The sequence below is a fragment of the Phasianus colchicus genome, chromosome 1 (genome assembly GCF_987193195.1).
Source record: "Phasianus colchicus chromosome 1, bPhaCol1.hap1.1, whole genome shotgun sequence".
Lineage (NCBI taxonomy): Eukaryota > Metazoa > Chordata > Aves > Galliformes > Phasianidae > Phasianus > Phasianus colchicus.
The window spans coordinates 51,162,966-51,182,914 of record NC_143436.1 but is presented as its reverse complement, the minus strand read 5'-3'; the positions used below and the strand labels follow the sequence as shown (position 1 = coordinate 51,182,914).

The following is a 19,949-nucleotide window of genomic DNA, read 5'->3' as shown; positions in this document are numbered from 1 at the left end:
GTGCTTCGTAAGGCAGTGTCCACAGTCCTGGAAGCTTGACTACTCTACATTCTCCTACAAATGGACCTTGAGCTTGTTTGGAGGTTCTAGCAGGGGAGTGCAGCTACTGTATACCTATCAATGGTACATCTCTAGCAGGGCAGGTCATCTTCAATCAAGCATGCAGCTTTGAAAGGGATGCATATGGAGCAGTGAGAGAGGAAGGAGATACCTGCCTAGCCACCCTGATCAGCCAAATCACCCCTGGTGGTCAATGGGGTGACAGATGTCATAGCCAGATCACCCTCACATCTATTGAGGAGATCCAGAATCAACTTTTCTGTGATTCTGTGAAAGATTAAAACAACAAAATCAACAAACAGTTTGGAAAGTCCAGAAAAGAGCTGTAGTCTTACCTGAAAGTCCCGCGAGAGCTAATGGAAACCTCTTTAAGTGCTTTTGTGGGCTGGCTTTGAATTGATTCATAAAAGAAAGATAAAAGAGAGAGAGAAAGGTGGGAAACTGAAGCTGTGCCATGTAGACATTGGAGGGCAGTCTTTTTATTCGTGCCATTTCGGTCTATCCTTTTCTGACAAGGCCTGTGTTTTTGCAGCCCACAGTGAGGGTGGGCTCCATGTGCTTACTTTGTACAGCGCTTGGATTCACTTTGTAAGGGATAGTGATAATGTGTTCTTGAAATCACCTTATAGCATGATTGGCACAGTGGAACTGGTGTCTTGTTCTTGTCTGATTTTGCAACTGAAGGTAGCTCACTGAAAACCAGGTGGGGGAGAAGAGAAAGAATTAATAATCTTCCAGATCAGATTGTGCAGAGTTAGTCATGAATCACTGTCAGAACGAGCAAGCAAGAATTGCTCAGAACAAACCATGGATTTTGAGTGCCTTTCAGAAGTGACCACCATTTTGGGTTCAGTTCTGTGAGGAGTGAAAAATAGTTTGTATTTTCAATAGGTATTTTCTCAGCTCTCTTAGTTTAAATTAACAACAACAACAGCAACAACAAAAAGGAAAAAAACCTTTGTTTGAAAATGGAAACCAGGCAAGGATGTTTGGGAGGCATGTGAAATTACATGAGTGACGTTTCTGCCAGAGGTTGGAGGTCTGTTCTCATTAGATCTACATCACTGGTTTGCAATGCGAACGCTGGGAAGAAGTCACAGAAACATGTGCCCGGTTTTAGAGCTAAAACACTGTAATTGAATCCTGGGTAAGTGCGGATCAGTCCTAAGCCTCCTTCATGGTAAGGAAGAGGCAGATAGAGGCTGCGAAGGGCACAGAGAGGTTCCTCAAATGCACCATTTTTACCCTCTTCTGTAACATATAAACGAAGTGGTACTTGATGAAATTAAAAGGCAACAAATTAAAAATAAATAGGAGGAAATACTTCTTAATGTAAAGTATAATTAGCTAATGTAGCTTACGGCTGCCAGCTATTATCGAGGCAGTTATTTTAGAAAGATTCTCGACAAAGGATTCAAATGAATAAGCAAAGCATCTGCAGGGACACCACTATAGCTGAGAAAACAATTACAAGGGCTATCAATCCTCATGCTCTAGGGCACAAACAGAACAGCAGCTGGGGTCAGAAACACAATTTCCCCCCATGGTTACTGAATTACTTAATTAGGCACATGGTGATGTTCTATCCTGCATGGGTCACTGCTGGAAGCAGAATAATGGATTGGATGACCATTGGCCTGTTCCAATATGGCATGCCTTTATCTCCAAGCTCTTCTCAGAAGTGAAGAAGGAGACTTCTAGCCTTATGCTCTACCGCCTTCTCAGAAGGGTCCTGCTCACTGGACTCATGAAGTGATCCAACTGTCAGTGTCATAGTGTTCAATATAGATTTTCATCAGATCTCAGAGATTTCTGCTGCATATGAGTTTAGGGTACCATGGAAGGTTTTTTTTGGTTTTTGTTTTTGTTTTCCTACTGTATTTGTGAGATCTGTAAGCCAACAGGAGAGGAGTCTGAGCCTGCGTCTGTTTAACTATGGCAACAGTCTGACTCGTGTAAGTATTAAGGCTTTCAGCTACCTGTACTTTCCCATTTACAAAATGGCTTTGGCTTTACCAAAGAGTGCAGAAGTGAGGAACTAAAGGAGAAAAACATAACAAATGTTTTGTGTATTTGTTATATTTTGTTATGACAGATGAGCCTATCAGCAGTTATTTCCCTTAATCTTCCTGTTTTGTCATCCCAAATCTCGAGAAAGCTTATCTCAGCCCTGACGCTTTTGCAGCAGTTTTCCTTGACTCTTTTTCACTTGGTTTGAGTGTGTCAGCATGATGGTGATTTTGCTAAACTGTGTCACCCTGGGGATGTACCAACCGTGTGAGGATATGGACTGCCTTTCTGACAGGTGTAAAATCTTGCAGGTAAGCAGACTTCCTTCCTGTCATGATGGTGCATTAGTACAAGTCACAGAATTTCATGCATGTTTTCTTTCAGTGTGTGGTCAATACCTTACCAAAAAGTTGGTGAGAACATCCCTGGCAGAAAAGTAGCTTCCTATAAAAAGGGGAGAAATAGCTTTGAGGAGTTGAATGTGGGGTTAGAGAGAGAATAAATGAAGTGTATTTGTGACCAAGCAGTACAGACTAGTCGCTAATCCTCTTGATCCTGTGAATAAAACATGTCTTCCTGACATAGGAGGGACCTGCTGTTGGTGAACCAACACCTGCTTTCAGGTCCATCCAAAGATGCTCTGAGTCTACACAAGTACTTCATGTAGGAGGAATAAATAGAGCCCCTACTTGCTTGCTTTGACAGCAGGTAGCTATGATGCCAGTGTTGCATAGAAGAAACTTGTCCAGCCTTGTCTTAAACTTGTTTTCAGAAGTACTGAAATTCATGTTTGTTTCACTATCTGCACTGAAAAGTCTCGAGCTGGGAATGTGTGTCACACTTGTTGTTGGCTCTCTGTTTGGCAGGTATTTGATGATTTCATCTTCATCTTCTTTGCAATGGAAATGGTGTTAAAGATGGTGGCCCTGGGGATCTTTGGCAAGAAGTGTTACCTTGGAGATACCTGGAACCGCCTGGATTTCTTCATTGTCATGGCTGGGTAGGTGGATAGTTTGTGTTTATTTGTTCTCTTTGTTGAAATGTCTTCTGAAAATGAGAAGCGCTCCCCATTTTGGCAACTGTCCATGTTTTTCCTCACGTGTACCAAGCCAGGTTAAGCCCCTCAAATCCTGATGGAAGGGTGAAAGTAAATAATTGCAAAGCCAATAAATGCTACTTTTGATTTGCTATGATGCAACTGATATAAAAGTTTCCAGTCCACTCCTACTGTGGTAAATTTGCAGAACTTGAATGAGGCATCCTGGAGAAGAAACAGTAGGCAAGGTAGCTTAGCTGATGTGCAGCTGTCTATCTCACAACTTCAGTAGAGAGTGTTAAGTTGTACCAGCTAAAGAGCTAGCCCAGAAGTGATTTTGTTAGTGGAGGAGGAACAACCTTTATCAGAGCTAAGCCAGCTTCTCTGTTTCCAACAGCAGTGTTTCAGTGTAGAAATATATATATATATATATATATATATTTTTTTTACACTTGTCCTTTTGTCTTTGTATTGCATTGGCCTCAACCATGGTACTATTGGGACAAGCTGACATTTGAGTGTTTTTTACAACAAAGTTGCTATAAAGGAGCTCTGATTTCTCCTCTGCATGTGTGAAGTGGAAAACCTACCAGGATTTGGCTATTAAATCACAGCAAAGCGTCCCTCTGTGATATCAGTGGGCATGCGTTTTTTTGGAATTTGTCCATTTTCAATCACACTGCCTTGTGGTATAATAAAAGAAGTCAGAAAAATTATGTAATATTAACATTCTTACAGAAAATGGGTGAAAATCTTTTCAGAGAAACCTCCCCGACTTACCTCTCCCTTTCCCTGAAGCATTACCAGCATTTGCTGTCACTTGCAAGTGCACTGCTGATGGAGCCAACAGTGAGTTCAAGCTCGCTTTGCAGAGCTTTTCCCTGAGGTACAGAGCAGCGCTGTCTTTACATTTGCTTCTGACACAGTTGTTCTACAGAAAGATTTGGAAGTCGTTCCTCTGGAGGGGCGTATAATTGTTTGCTTCTGGGGGGAGCTGAAATTTTCAAACTCCGTTCAGTTGTGAAAGTGTGAAGGCTGATCCTCAGCTGGCTTGTACGTGAAAGGAGGATGGGCAGATGAAAGCTGCAGCTTTTTGTGAACATAAGCAGTGTGCATGAGATGGGAACCTATCTTGTGGCTGAGTGCTGTGATTAGCATGTGATTTGGAAGAGGCCTGCGTTATGGGAAGTGTTTGGAAAGGAGACTTCAGACCCTGTGGTACTCCTCCATTGGGATGTGCTGCACATATGGGGTGAGAGGATAGCTCTGCTCCAGGTGGGTGAAGGACAGCCATCACACTGAAGGAAAGGCTTGGGAACTGGGGGGTATTTCTCTGCCTGGTGTCACTGCAAGCATGGTGTGTGAGCAGTGCAGTCTAGAGTGATGAAGAAATTGGTGGGGCATTCCTACATGAAAACAAGGAATTGTGCTTACCTCTTTCACTTGTTTCCTTCATGAAACAAACTGCACCACAGGAGGCTCCGTCTTAACATCAGGCATTTCCTTACTGGGCAGACGGTGGAGCACTGCCACAGGTTGCCCAGAGGCTGTGGGGTCTCCTCCTTGGAGATCTCCAAAACCAACCTGGAAATGGCCTTAAACACCCTAGGTGTCCCTGCTGTTGCAGGGGTTGGGCCAGGTGGACCCATAGGTCCCTGCCAACCTGTGATTCCATGAAATCCTCTCTACCTAGATCAGAAATGTATATCTTTATACCCATTTATACCTTTACTTCTGCTATCATTGCTGGGAGAAATTTGAGAAGAGAGTCTTTTACACATCTGATAGCAATATTAGAAATGAAGCTCATATCTGGACTCCTTTCAATGCCAAGGAGACTTAGAATTGACTCCTTAGGTATAAAATAATCACTGTGGAGGATTTTTTCATTTCAGGTCCAGAACTAAAATAAATTTGTTTCCTGATTTCTATACAATTGTTCTCATGAGGTGTCAGGCTGAAATGATAGTAATCTCATTAGAATATCTGATCTCAAAAGACTTCATCTGCTGAAGAAAGATTTTTCCATTTAGTTATATAGAACTAATGACTATATAATGTATTTTGAGTTATAAAAGCTTGTGGTTATTAATTCATTATTTTTTGAAATTCATTAAAATTGTCTGCACTGCTTAAATCAAATCCAAGCAGAGGCTCAAATTTGCCCTTATATACAGAACATAGGCTTTTATTTAACCTCAGATTTAAGCCCCAGGCTTCATCCTGATTGGTCCCACACCTGGATTAGCTTGCTCTGAGTCCAAACTACGCTTTAGCCTTCAAAGCCTCCTGCATAAGGCCGTGCATATTTTCTCTGTGCCAATGAGGTATATCCTGAAAAGAAGCTCATCAGTATTTTTCTAAAGGCTTCCTCCTTTCCACGGTCGTGTGCTCTCGTGGGCTGCAAGAGAGGTCATAAATTCAACCCCCTAAGAAACATCCAGATGATGAAAACACCTTGATGATGTTTGAGCATCTCTCAAATTTGAGGAAAAGGACTGTACTTCCCAACTCATTCTGCCTTTCTCCCTTTCCAAATATATACTCTAGCAGCACCCCAAGCAAAGCATCAAAGGTTGGGAGGATGAACTGTAGCCTGGAAAAGCATAGTGCAGGTTAGGGACGTTTTGTTGGGTGGTCCTGGGTGGCTGAAGTACCTCCACTGGCTTTCAGTGTGACAGTGTGTTTTATCAAAGAGTATAATGATTATTTTGCTGCTGTTGCCCCAGACGGTGCTTTGGTTATGTAAGCCATGTGTTCAGGCATTCGTATGTAGTTTCTCCTCACTTCCTTGGAAAGCCAGAAGCTATAGTTTTAGTTAGCTAAATTCCCTTGTGTGCCCCTGCCCTGCTTGCCCCTGCCCCCCACGCAACCCAGCAGCTTGAGGAAGACTCAATTGTCACTAAAAATGCTCAGTTTCCATGGCAATAGGAGCTGACATCACCAGAACTTTCTCCCCTCTCACACACTCCCTCCCCCACCAACCCTCAACACGTTTTTTCAGTAAGGATTAGGAAAAAAACCCGCAAACAAATAAGTCCTATCTCAGCATTCTCCATTGTTCCCCTCACTGCTCCTAAAACCAAGAGAGGTAATTTGGGTTGAATTCCCATGCTTTTGTGCACACAAGCAACAGGGGCTCACACGTGGCTTGCAGACACTTTAGTTCCCATTGCTCACTTCTGAATGGGAGGTTGCAGGTTCCCTGATATTTCATGCAGGCAGTGTTTGTCACCAGCTCTCTTGGTGGGAGACCCTCTTCCCCTGCATTTGTGTTTAGGTTGTGTCTGTCATCATTTGTTTCCCACAGTGAGGGGTGCTTTTGGAGGGCGTGCTCTGAAGCAACTTAAAGGGCAGATTCCTAAAGCTGAGACTACTATTTTTTGAAAGCTGAGATCATCTGAACACCACTGACGCTGGACCAGCATCTCTACATGTGTGAATTTAGGAGATGTCAATTATTTCTAGGCTGGTGCTCATCAGCTTTTTAAATCAGACATTTCTCTAGCAACGAAGAGTGAGCAGTTTCTCCTGCTTGCTCTACTCTGTGAATCGGAGTTGCATTTACACGTGGTTGGAGATGATGCCAGTGACCCTGTGGAAAAGAGGCATCCCTTTACATGACTCTGTCCTAAGGGTCCTGCCTGGCCTTGGGATGTCAGTTCCACCAGCGAGTGGTTATTTGGCCTCTCTTGTACTTTGCAGCCAAGTGCTTTAATTAGTGATTAGAGGCAGGAAATGTTTCTGACCGCTTCTGTAGCATCCCCTTGACATGTTTTAGTATGGAATATACTTGTACAAACTGTAGGTAATTTGAGGGGTTTATTGTGATTACAAGTCTGCGTGTAGAATATATCCAAATTCTTTCTTTAACTAGCTCAGTAGCTGAGAAGAGGCTGGTATATCTTTCACAGAATGTCCCATCTTTGCCTCTTCTCCACCATCACACCACAGCTTTCCATGTACGTCTTGCAAACTGTGATCAAATCTCATCTCAAACTTGCCTTTGGAGAGGAGTAGCATGCCCCATCCCTGGAGGCATTCAAGGCCAGGCTGGATGTGGCTCTGGGCAGCCTGGTCTAGTGGTTGGCAGCTCTGCCCATGGCAGGGGGATTGAAACTAGATGACATTTCAGGTGCTTTTCAACCCAGGCCATTCTATGGCTTGTGTAATTTGTAATTTTAAGATAGAGTTGCAGGCTTGTTCAGTAGATTGAAAAAAAAAAAAAAGCCACAAGATAGTGGACAGCAGAGTAAGGCACACTACACTATGTAGTCACTTTAGTGCATTACACAGTGGTAATCCAGCCTATCTATTCCAACCTTAAATTTTCCTGTTCCTACAGCCAAGGATTGTGGCAACCCATCTTATCACAGCATCTTCCTGTTAATTCATTCAGCTCCTTTCTCCAGTGCTCCATGTCATGTTGATTGTAGGTTTTTCCCCCCTCACAATCTCCTCTTCTAAAGAAAGAAAATCCCTTCCTATTAGTAGGGACACAAAACTTTGTTCCCAGATGTGTGGTGTTAGGTTTGTTCATACTGGAATACATGTTATTTGCATTTCCAAAGCAGCTCATGCTGTTCTGTATTGCTGACTTATCCTCTTCATTTCTTTTCTGTTTTCTCAAAAATAAGCTTCAACAGCAAAATCCATCAGTAATGTTTTTTTAAAAATTTTCTGCTAGGTTGTGATAAATAAATAAGGAACAGCGTGGCAAGAATTGTGTATTACAGTACAACTGCTCACGAAGAAGTCCCCATTTACTGTTGTATGTGAGGCTTATTACTTAGCCTGTTTCTCTCTAATGTATGTCATGATGATTTCATATCATTCCAGTCATATCAGCATAATTACTTGTGTGAACCAGACTTGTAATCTCATAAGAAATTATAACGCGTTAGTTTGATGATGTCTATTTTTCTTTAAACCTGTGTTGATTATGGCTAATTTTATTACCCGCTTTTAATCCGTAATCTATCAAAGCCACGTATCGGTGATTTCATTGCTGTACCGTGACCAGCATCAGTCCAGTCAGCCTACTGAGATCACTGTGTTTTTCAAAGCACTGGCACAACATCAGAATTTCTCTGGCCCTTGGATGCTCTCCCACTTTTCTGAGGCTAATCGAAAATCAACAGCACTGGTGCGGGACTTTTCTGGCCATCTCTTTTAAAACTCTTGGATATAAGTTGTCCAGGCCTGCTTATCTTAGAATATCCCTACTTTGATAGATACAGCCCCAAATACTTGATCACAGCTGCAGTTGAAAACAGCTCATTATCATCTGTAGTACAAATGTACCATCTGACCTTCCCCATAAAACTTTTTTTTTTTTTTTTTTTTAACTGAGGTTTCTGCCTTTTTAAACAGTTCACGACAATTATGTTTTCTTGTTTGTTGTACCATTTTGGGTTCATTCCGTTCTCCTACAAATTTTCTACAATGTCATCTCCTAATTAGTATTCATTTTTCCCAACTTCCCCTTTCTTGCTTTCGCTACATTGCTGCTTTTGCTTTCTTTTTTAACCAGATCTGCTTTCTTGATTCTATTTTTTTTAAATAATACTTGGTTGTCACCCAGAGTTCATGACTGCAATTTTTTATCCTGTCTTGTTTGATACATGGCTGTTTCCATGTCTTCAGCCTCATGCATATGGCCTTTCTAATCCACCAAGTATATCCAGTAGTGCTGATGGCCTTACTTGGTGTGTACATAAGACATGTAATCAAGTAGTCCCAGATTTAATTTTACTGATCACAAACCAAACCAAACCAAACCAACCAATCAACCAACCAAATAAAACAAAAAAAACACTGCTGTATCTTTGTTCCTTAAATGCAATTTTTGAGTTATACTGCACATCACTGTAAATGCTGAGATCTAGGTGTCCTCAGCACATTGGCCTAACCTAACACTGGCAGGATGGATAAGGGGAGGGTTTTTTTTTTATGAGTTACAGATTAATACCAGGAGAGCTGTTTTCTAGTGTGATCTGGATATGCCTAGTGACATTCATAGGATCAGAGCATCACTCAGGTTGGAAAGTACCTTATGAGATCTATAGTCCAATCTCTTGATCAGAGCAGGGTAAACAACAAATACAGATTAGGTTGTTCAGAATTGTCCTCTGGTTTTGAAACCCAGAGATGGAAGCTGAACCACCTCTCTGGGCTTCTGCACTACTTCTTATTTATCTGCATATCTAGTCTGAGCTCCATTTCCCTGCTGGATTTATGCCCGCTCTATCCAGCTCCTGGATGTCTTGGTGACCCTCTGACCTTGATCCTATTTGTCACTTTCATCAGGGAGTCCAAAGTTAAATGTGCTATTCTAGATTCAAGTTGCCCGGAGAAGATGCAGATGCCCCATCCCTGAAGAAATTCAAGACCAGCTTGGATGGGGCTCTTGGTAACCTAATCTAGTGGTTGGCAACCCTTCCCACAACAAGGGGTTTGGAATCAGATGGTTTTTAAGGTTCCTTCCTACCCAAGACATTGTGTTATTAGCTGCAAGCAAAAGGGATAATCCCTTTCCTCATCCACTGGCTCTGCTTCTGGTGGTGCAGCCTGGTATGGCATCAGCCTTCCTTGCAACAGGGGTTGCACTGTAAGACATGGGTCACCTGCTGTTACCCAGGTCCTTACCAGCAGAGCCACTACACAGCACTGAGGTAGAGGATTTGTCTAACCCAAGTACAGGACTTTTGTCTTTGGTGAACTCCATGAAGTTTCTGTCAGCCCATTCCCTCTAGCCAGGAGGAATTATCTTCTTTATATGACAGCAAATTAATCCACAATTTAACCATTAATTTTAAAATTGTCATTGATTCTGTACTTGAAAATGCCTTTTTTGACAAAGAGCTCTACTCCCCCTGCCTTTCTGTCCTTTTCAGCCTTCCTAGCTAGGTTAAAATCATTGACTTTAATATTCCTTTCATGCAGATCTTCCCACCAGCCCTTTCTAATGCCATTTTGTCTGTTTATGCTCATAAAATGAACAATTCCTATTCTCTCTATTACTCGGCCCCTGGCACTGCTGTACAGATGATACTTTTTTTCTTTTTTTTTTCCCCTCCTCTCTACATCTTTCAGTGCCTTCATTAGTTTTGTTCTTGAGATGGAGGCCCTGCAAGGATGAATTTTTTTTCCTAATTTCATCACTTTTTTTCCTGTGGTTTTTCATTTAACAATCTACTGACTGATATATCTCTCAATTTCCTAAAAATGTATTGATTTCTAATGAAATGCTGGTTAATGTTTCTGCTTCTCCAGGGGTTGCTCAATGCTTTTGCAAGTCTGTTATCCTACCTTGCTGACTCAGCCAGTAGTTTGTTACCAAATTCCTCCATCTTCTCCATTCACTTCTGCTCAGGGTGCTTAAGGAGCTCAGCTGGAGCTCTTTAAGTTTTTTATCCATCCTCTAGAAATTGTCTATTACCTGTGTTATAGCATGATAAGAAAGACAGTTAATTCCAAGACACATCATGGGTGAAATATTGCCCCAGAAGTTTCTAAACCTTCCCAAGATTGCTTTTTTTCTCTCTCATTTCAGTCACAGTATGGCAGCACAGCTCTCATGGTATCAGAATTTCCTTTCCAGAGCATCCATTCAATTCTGCATAGTTATACAGCCCTTGGAGGAGGTTTTCTGGCGTTTCTGTACAGCTGACATTCCATCTTGGTCTTGCCTGGTAGCCCCTTAGATTGAGCAGAACATTTCTCCTCGCTGGTCTCTTAGCCAGTTGCTTCTTCAGAAATGAGTAACGCAGCATCCATGCTGGGGACCTGGAATGCATTGCTCTGTGTTATCTGATTAATCTGTGACTATCATTATTTGAACTTTGACTTGCTAGTGGTTGTCTATAGTCTTAGATTTCTACATCCTCTAAATCCTTCTTTTATAGACCTGCAGTGATGCTGCTTCCCAAATTGAAATCCACTCTCCTGAGCAATTTTCACCCTTCTTCTTGACCATGCTATGTATGTGTAGATCTGAGCAGTGACTCTTTCCTTACTTCAAAACTCCTGACTTACACTTCTGGGGCAGCAAGTTTCAGCCCAAGCAAGGGGGCTGAAGGACAAGAGGTATCAGTCCCCTTCTTCAAATGCCCACCCAAGCCTAGGAAAAAAAGTTGTCCAAGCTGGGAAGATGGTGCTGTGCCTGAGATGCTGATAGGCCTTAATCTTGCATTATGGGGAAGTGGGCTGCCAATCTTCTGTTTTCTTTTTGCTTTTAATTAACAGTGGTCCTTCGGGGACCTGGCCAGAATTTGCATAGTTATGACTTTAAAATCTCAGACCATTAAATGCTTATTAGCAGCAGTGTAAACAGAGTGAGTAGTCAGAAAATCTCAGTTAGCTGATCTTCGCTGCCAAATGGAAGTTTGTATAAAATTATGGCAAGTTAAGGAAAACTGTAATAAATACAGCAATTAGGTGTTTCAAGCAGCGATCAGAGAAAGATGGAAACCAGTGAGCAGCAGGATAAATAACATCTTAACCAGAGGCAGAAATATCAGAATTGCAGCCCTCCCCCACCAACACGCACTCACTTTTTCCTCCTTAATGATACTAATTATTTCATTTGCTTTCCCCTAGTAAAACTATCTGTAGAAGTGCAACATATTGAAATGAAAAGAGTCATCAAAACGAAATGAATCACGGCAGAGAGGAATCAAAACAAGGAGGCAATGGTACCCTGTGTGCATTATGTGTAGCTCTCAATTATTACCACTAATGCTTCGCCTCCCTAAAAACTGATTCCCTACTGCAAGAATCCTTGGTTTTACTAAAGTACATTAAGTGGGCACAACCAGAAGCTTGCAGGACCAAGCAAGAAATGCTTTTATTTCCTTTCTTTTTTCGTTTATTTTTTGGCTAAGCGATGAAACACAGACCTAGGAGGCTGTGCTCAGAGTCCTTGTTTTCAGAAGCGAGGCCCCATCACTCGTCTTCAGTCATCTGAGCCCGCCTGGTCCCTCTGGCTTTCTTATCACAGTGTGAAAACCTGCTTATGTCTTTTCATATCATGTCTCCGAAACTGTTAAGAAACTCTGACGTTTTCTCTTAGTGCTCAGTTTGGAGAGAATTCTGAGTGTTCAGGGGTGTGAAATAATCACATCCCAGGCAGCTAGGGAGCAGTCTCACAGGCTCTGCAAGCTTTCAGCAAGCTTCTGTTGGTAGAAACACTTAACACAAAATAAAGTTCTGTACCAAGGAGAACGGCTTCAGGTTGTTGTTTCTTTTTAAAGATTACTAAGCATTGTAGCTCTGGAGCTGTGTAATTAGTAATTTATTACTCCCTGAAGAAATGTCTTTTTGCTAACAGAGTTACAGCCCCGTTAACTTTTTTTTTTAAGGGAGAAAAAAAGAAGATATAATTTTGCAGCCCTCATTTTACTCGCGAAGCATTTTTTTCCCCTTTGCTTCTAACTTCCAGCTTTTATGTCAGCAGAGAGTTGTCTTTATGCAGTGTGATGAGCTCTAACTTTAACAGAGATAAGCAGGACTACTTAGCTGAATGCACTGCGATTTGCAGAGCAATTTAAGGTCCTGCTGTGTAATGTCTGGCCACATCCCATGTGATGTTATCCTATAATTTCTGCAGTAGGTAACGAAAGGACTTCAAGTCAGCTATTTGGGGGGAGGGGGAGGTTCAAGCCGAGCCATAGATGCACCAAACTGTGCAAAACCCAACTGGGCGCTTTCCTGTACTACCTATTATAGGGAAATGCTTTAGCAGGAGGGTTGGACTTCTAGCAATGCATGCGCTTTTTATTTCCCTTTTATCAGAAGGGAATGAGATCAACTTTGCTCCACCTCTGCACTGCAGCCACAGTTATATAGCCAGTGCAGAGGTACTCAGACCTTCCAGAGCTCGTTCTGGTGCCTAACACAGCAGTAGGAAGGTTTAGGGGTTTATCTGCCTCACATCATCCCCCCACAAACTGCAGTTCTTATAGAACGTACAGAGGTATTGATCTGTGGGATTCTCCACCTCCATAGGCTTGTGTGCTGGAGGGCACCTGGGTAAAAGGAGCAATACCATGGTAAATGGAGCAGATTTTGGTGCTGATATCTGTAGTCAGGAAAATTGAGCATACTTAGCTGAAGGAATTGAGGGAGGAGCAAGCAAGTTGTCTTCTGTCTTGGTTGCCCCAAGTGCTCACAGATGCTAGGAACAAATGGCCAAAGTCCTCAGGCAATGAGAACTTCTCTTTGCACAGAGACTCGCAGTGAGCCGGAGGCTGCAGCTTAGAAGACACATCCATAAAGATTTTGGCTTCGGTGCCAAACCCAAAGTTATTTGACAAAGAAATATGAATTGATTAGACTGCAGTTAATTAGATTTCAATTGAAAACCCCTATCAGAGAAGGGGAATTAGGCAGCTTTTGAATTTAACAAAAACATATTGGCTTTGTGTCATAAGAAAAATACTGCCTAGGTATTTTTCATGAATGCTCTCAGAATTCATTTTAAATATTAATTTTTGGGTGCTAATTATCAGCAAATAGAAGTCTGAGAGCAAAGATTAAGAAAGTTGATAAGTACATAATAAAGGTGTAAGGAGATGTAAATATGAAGAGGTAAATGGTAATGTTTGAACTGTTTTAATCGTGGATTTCATTGAAGGTGATTGTGGGGAAGCTGCTAGCAAGGCATTGCATGAGTACATTAACTTTGGTTACTGTACAAAGCAAGATAAAGTCTGAATTTTCTGGAACTCACGCATGGCTTTCATATTCTTTCTATGTCTGCTTTAAAATACATTTATTCCTTGGTCCTGCTGGTCAGCGCGTTCTCTTGGACTGGCACAGAGCCACGTTGACTGAGCAATTCTGCTGCTGTTGAGCAACGGGTATTGCTCTTCTCTCCTGGGCTTCATCGCTGCTCGAGAAGCAGAGTGCCAAGGCAGATCCAAACCTGCTGGCAGATGCCAAGCTGTGGCTAATGAAGCTTTTCTGCTATGGTCGAGGTCTTGTGAGCAATGTGGGTGTGTGGTGCTGTGCTGGGTGCATGCCCCCTTGCCTCTCAGGTACCTTCTGTCTCTTCCACTGCTTGGCATGGAATGGAGGTACTCCAGGACAGGTGCTTTCTGTACAGGGTCGCTGCGCTAACAAATTGCTGGCTTGTCCCCTTGTGGTAGTTTGGACTCATCTAAGTTAAAGTCAAGGTCTCTTGTGTATTCAGCTAAGCAGAGCTGATTAGGTATAGGCTAATGTTTATCAGCAAGACAGAGACTAAGTAGAAGGAGGCCCCATTAAGAAGGTCAGTAGGAAAAGGTGCAAAAGGAACAAAGATGGAGACTGGAAAGGAAATAAAGGATTGGCAAGGGAATTGAAGGAGACATGCATGATGTAAAGCAGGAAAAAAAAAGAGGGAAAGTCAAACAGAGAAGCTGTAAGTTAAGGAGGGCCAGAAGGGGAGATGTGGAAATGTTGGAGGCATGAATGAGTCAGAGAGATGGGGTAGAGAGGGCATGGGATGCTTTGAGAATGAGGAGAGGCAGAGTTCAAAGGGTGAGGTGTTCCCCACCAGACATCTTCCTGTTCTGTGGGGTGAATCCCATGTACACAGCTGGTGCCTCTGTCCTATTCCCCACTATGGTAGCATTCTCACCATGCATCAGTCTTGAGCTGTGCAATGCAGGGACAGTGAGTGTCTCAATCCTCCTTCCTTCCAGGAGAGTTTCTCGCAGAAAGTTTTGAAGAAGCAAATCTCTACCGAGGGAAGAAGAATTACTGTATAAATTCAATTATCTTGACAGCTCACTGCTCAAATTCCATCACAGATCAAGAGCTGCTCTCTAATTTAGCATAGTTCCAGCTTCCTAACCTGCCCCTGTGCTCGCCAACCCACGCCAGAGGCCACAAAATACTTTAGTGGTTCTAGAAATGAGCTGCCATTTCCCTTGAGAGAGATGCTTTCCACTTCTGCCCCATAAGAGGAAAGGAAGCTCGCAACCCACACAAGCTATTCTGCATCCAAGACTTTGTCCAGCTACCTCTGAATAAAAAAAGAATGAAGCTTTTTACAAACAATGTGTACCTAAAGCAGCTAGGGAACAGGGGACAAGAGATGAGGGGCAGTCAGATTATAGGGTCTGCTCTTGCTCACCATGCTGAGAACCCATAGAATCATGAAGGTTGGTAAAGAGCTCTAAGATCATCTAGCCCAACCATCCACCTATCACTAATATTGTCCACTAAACCATGTCTCTAAGTACTACACCCACCCTTTCCTTAAACATATCCAGGGACAGTGACTCCATCACCTCCCTTGGCAACCTGTTCCAATGCATCATCACTCCTTCTGCAGCGAAATTCTTCCTAATATCCAATCTAAGTCTCCACAGGTGTGAGGATGAGGTGGCTGGAAATCTCCTGTGATTTAATAAGGTTGCAACCGTTTTGAATGGGCTTTAACACTGCTGTGCTCTTGGTTAGTGAACACTCAGTAAATGTGTGGTTCCCTGAGTTGCTAGAGCGATAGAGATTGAAGCACTAAAGTTTGGTGCCTGCCCGAGAATCCGGATAAGCACCATGGGCTTGCAACTTAGGGCAAGAGGTAACGGCCTCAAGTTGCACCGTGGAAGGTTCAGGTTGGATATTAGGAAAAATTTCTTCTTAGAAGGAGTGGTGAGGCATTGCAACAGGCTGCCCAGGGAGGTGGTGCAGTCACCGTCCCTGGAGGTGTTGCAGATCCGCGTGGATGTGGCACTGAGGGACATGGTCAGTGGGCATGGTGGGGATGGACTGATGGTCTGAGGTCTTTTCCAACTTTAATGATTCTATGATTCTGTTATCACAAGATCTTGAGACACAAACTTGGGAAAATGTGACCCTCCTGCTCTAAGTCTGCTCCTGGCTGATCACTTTTTGTGACACCCACTTTTAACTTGCTGCCTATCCATTGCCATCTCCCACATATGGTATGAGCCCAGTCTTAGAGAGGCTGCATGTACGTACTGGGTTTCCAAGCAGCAGAGGGCTGACTGGAGAAAGGCAAGAGCAAATGCAGCTGGGCTGACAATTCCTGAAATGTTGCCCAGAGTCAGAGATCTTGTTTCAATAGAGGAAGGAGGTAACATCTGGATTCACAGGTTTTGCCTACAGAGAGAATTCTTTGTTTGTTTGTTTTGCTGATCACTGGAGCCATCCCAGTCCGCTGTTGTACAAGCATGCTACTCTTGTGCAAAGCTAAGTGTGAGCACAAACTGACTCATAGGTATTGCTATGAAAAGGCAAGAATGAATGACCCTACTGCAATAATTGCAATGGAGTTGAACTGGACTTGTTCTGGATGTGATTTACATAGCTGTAATAGGCATAACCAATTTGCAGGGGTTTAAGCATCTTGGATATCTTTCCATTATTACAGCCAAGACCAGAGGCATAGGAAGAACCGTAGGCAGAAAAGGTCTGCTGAATGAGCAGAAGTCCTGGGGCCTGCTAGGGCAGAACTCATTTTTGTTAGAAGTTGCTCACTGAAAAATTTAAGAGTTGCCCTTCTCTGACCCATCCTAGGGAACTGCCTGCTGTTTTCATTGGCAGAGCGATTGACTGTTCCATGCTTTTTCTAGCTAAATGGGAACACAAGTGCAGCAAATCTGCAGGCCTCGAGGGATCTGGGAGGTTGGCTCTCCAGTTGTCTGAACTGAACAGCTACAGCTAGGGCAGCATTCATCTTGTTTCAAAAGGATCTGCATCTATTATTTTGGTGATTATCACTTCTCCAGTAACACGGGGATTGTGTCACATAGGTGGCAAGCTCATTTCATTTGGTAGGGTTAGTACATGCACATGGCTAAGGGTTCTCCCATAACAATACCAGCAATACAGCTGTAGCCACAAGAGGGCAAACCCCATGCAAATTGGTAATAGGTTACGCCTTTAATTGAACTGTGCATTATTGAGTCTAAGGAAAGATACTACTTCTGCTTACTGATCTTTTCTCAGTGTTACTCAGCGCTGTTCCCTTGTGCTCCAGTTTTGTACAGGTCATGATGTTCTTCAGGAATTTTAATTTGGTCACTTGCAGTTCAAAGATGACCACTTCTCAAAATTAGACATATTTTGGGGTGATTTGCTAGTGTGGTATCTGACAGAACGTGTTCAGATTGTTCTGTTTCCTACTGAGTTCTGACCTCAGTCTGGTTCTCTTGGGGACATGATTTTCTACAAGAGAGAAGAATCTTCTGTGAGACTTCATCAAGTTTGGAGACCTGTATGTTTCTGTGCATGGATCTATCTATTGTAAGGGACCACAGCATAGACTCCTTCAGCCATGAAGCTGCCTTAATATGTCAGATCTCTATTGCTGTGACAAGATGTTAACTCAAGTCCTGGGAGCAATACAACCATGTCCGTACATCGCTCTCCTTTAAATGTATTTCCATCCAAGATATGTCTGATTTTGGAGCAACATCTCACTGACGAGGCAATCTTGTGTTATGCTTTTGTAGAGAGGCTGATCAGTGTTCACTCAAGGGCCTTTGCACTGTGCTCATTTGCACCTCATCTCTTTTGTGTGATGCCATTTAGTTGTGTATGTGTATGCATAACACTGCGTATTCTTTCTCATTTCATTACTCACTTCCCAGTTTCAGCTGACAATATCCTGAGCCTCTGTCTATCACTAATTTTTCTGTAGGCTATCTGTATCTTTCTTCTGGGTTTGGTATCTTTTTGGTTGCATCTTGTGTGTGTGAACATTTTGATTACTTACATGGAATCCCTCCTCTCTGCTTCTGCATTTGGTGTATGTGGAACTGACAGCTCCAGGGTGGTAAATGAATGCCACTGCATTAGGGAGGAAGAATTATTTCATGCAATTACCCTAAAAGTCTATGAGAGAATAGAGTGAAAGGAATGAGAGAAAGAAAAAGAGCATGAGAGAGAATAATCACAACACTTCGACAGGTTTACCCTTTTGTGTTTGAAAATCTATCACTCTGACAAGTCCCTTTTGCGAAAGGTGTAGACAGATAACTTGACACTTGCTCTTCAAGGTCCTTTTTAGTCAAGAGGGTGATCAATGGAAGGATCAGTCCGCAGCTGCAGTCTGTAGAAACGTAAGAGTCAAGATGCGGAGAAAGACTGTGAGGAAGTCAATCTGTAATTGAAAGAGGAGAGAAGTCAGTGCTTGTGAGAAAGGAGAGCTGACTGCCCTGGACAGAGGGCTGCATGCACACAATCCAAAAGTTTCACTCAAGTCATCTCCCTGATATTTCTCATGGAGTGACTTTAGCCCCATTTTACTCTCAGCATCACTTTAGCTCTTCATGCAAAATAATTTGAGATCCTCAGGTGGATTCTGCTGGCCAAGGTAAATGGTTATTAGAATCCTGCATCTCCTAGTGCTTTCCCAGAGATAGACAAGTTACCTGGGCATCTGCCATACTGGGCAAGGAGAGGAGCACTGGGCTAAGGGATGCTGAGCCAGGTCACTTCTGTAACCTGCACCTGCTTCTCACGCAGCAAAGCCAACACATTAGTCATAGTTATTTGCAATGCGAGGTTATTTAGGGAGCATACTGTTGGGTTAGAAAAACCGAGGTCTAGCATATGTCCTAAAATTAGGATTGTTCTCTTTTGGTTGCTGACAAAAAGGAGTGATTCACAGCTACAGGAGAAGCCGCCCCCCCCTAGCTGAAAATGCTACCTCTTTAAGTAGAGGGTTTTACTTCTACGTGAGGTAAAACAGGTTAATACCAGCCTCCTTCAGGGACCTCATCCTGCACTCAGAACACCTACAGAAGAGCTTTACAGAGTGGCACTGAAATTCAGCACCACACTGACTGTGTGTACAACCCTACCCTGTACTTCAAGCCAAGATTTTGGGTTGTTTAAACTCTTTCTCTCTTCTTCTGCAGGATGGTGGAGTACTCTCTGGATCTCCAAAACATTAACTTGTCTGCAATCCGTACTGTCCGCGTCCTGAGACCCCTGAAAGCTATCAACCGTGTGCCTAGTAAGTCATGCTTGCCTCTCATATATGGCCAGCTGGGATTGTACATGGTGAACACATGACCAGTGAGGCTCTGTGTGGTGGTGTTCTCCATGCTGGCTTTAGCTGCTAAATGAATGGGGGCTGCATGGGTGTGTGCAAGCTTTTCCCCATCATGGGGGAACCCTGATCCCTCCTTTCTCTGCCTCTCTTTTTTCTCAAGTCAGCATTACTCTCACTGCAATCCCAGAGGGAGTAAACAGGCATTGCCACTGTTATTTAACCACAGGAGGTATCGATGAAGGCTTTGGTTATATCCAAGTGGGTGGAGGGGAGCCAGTGGGCAGGTTGCATGCTGTTGAGGTCCAGGGACTGTAGGAGCTCTGACCTCAGCCTTCTGTTTCACTCCATGTTTCTGGCTCTTCTCTGTTCAAAGGCAGCAGCTGTCGTGTGCAGCCATGAGACTTTCGGCATTTCTTCCATACGTTTTTCTGTCTCGCAGAATGACAGGAAGTTTCTTTGCTCTTCCCCATAATCTCTTAATCAGGCAGGCTGCAGTGGCTAAGACCTTGCCAGAGCTCTCCTAATCCTTTCTTGAGCTCAGACTCTCCCTTTTCTTTCCCTGATCTGGGGAAATTTGCACAGTTGTCCTCTTAGTTTGTATTATACACCTTTTTCTTTGTGCCGAAGTCACTTTCACAATGACATTTATTTGAAGACAGATATCTGAATGTGTAGCTCCATGCAATGCCCATCTAGACAGTAGTCTTGTCCCTCTTGTTGGGTGTGTTTTTATCTCTTGACGATAGCCAGGGACAGAGACTGTTACAAAGTGTGACTGAGGAGCTGAGGCACAGTCCTGCTCACCCTATGTGGCAGAAAGGGAACAGG

At 43.1% G+C, this 19,949-nt stretch overlaps 1 protein-coding gene across 6 annotated transcripts in view; it reads left to right on the top strand.

Annotated features, from left to right (window-relative positions):
• CACNA1I (calcium voltage-gated channel subunit alpha1 I) overlaps positions 1-19,949 on the top strand; it is a 159,184-nt gene that overhangs the window by 74,648 nt on the left and 64,587 nt on the right. For all 6 annotated transcript variants that reach the window (XM_090142049.1, XM_090142033.1, XM_090142040.1 and 3 more), the window contains 3 exons: positions 2,270-2,381; positions 2,937-3,070; positions 18,985-19,082. In XM_090142049.1, coding sequence (XP_089998175.1) covers positions 2,270-2,381; positions 2,937-3,070; positions 18,985-19,082 — 344 coding nt within the window. The remainder of the gene's footprint in view (positions 1-2,269; positions 2,382-2,936; positions 3,071-18,984; positions 19,083-19,949) is intronic.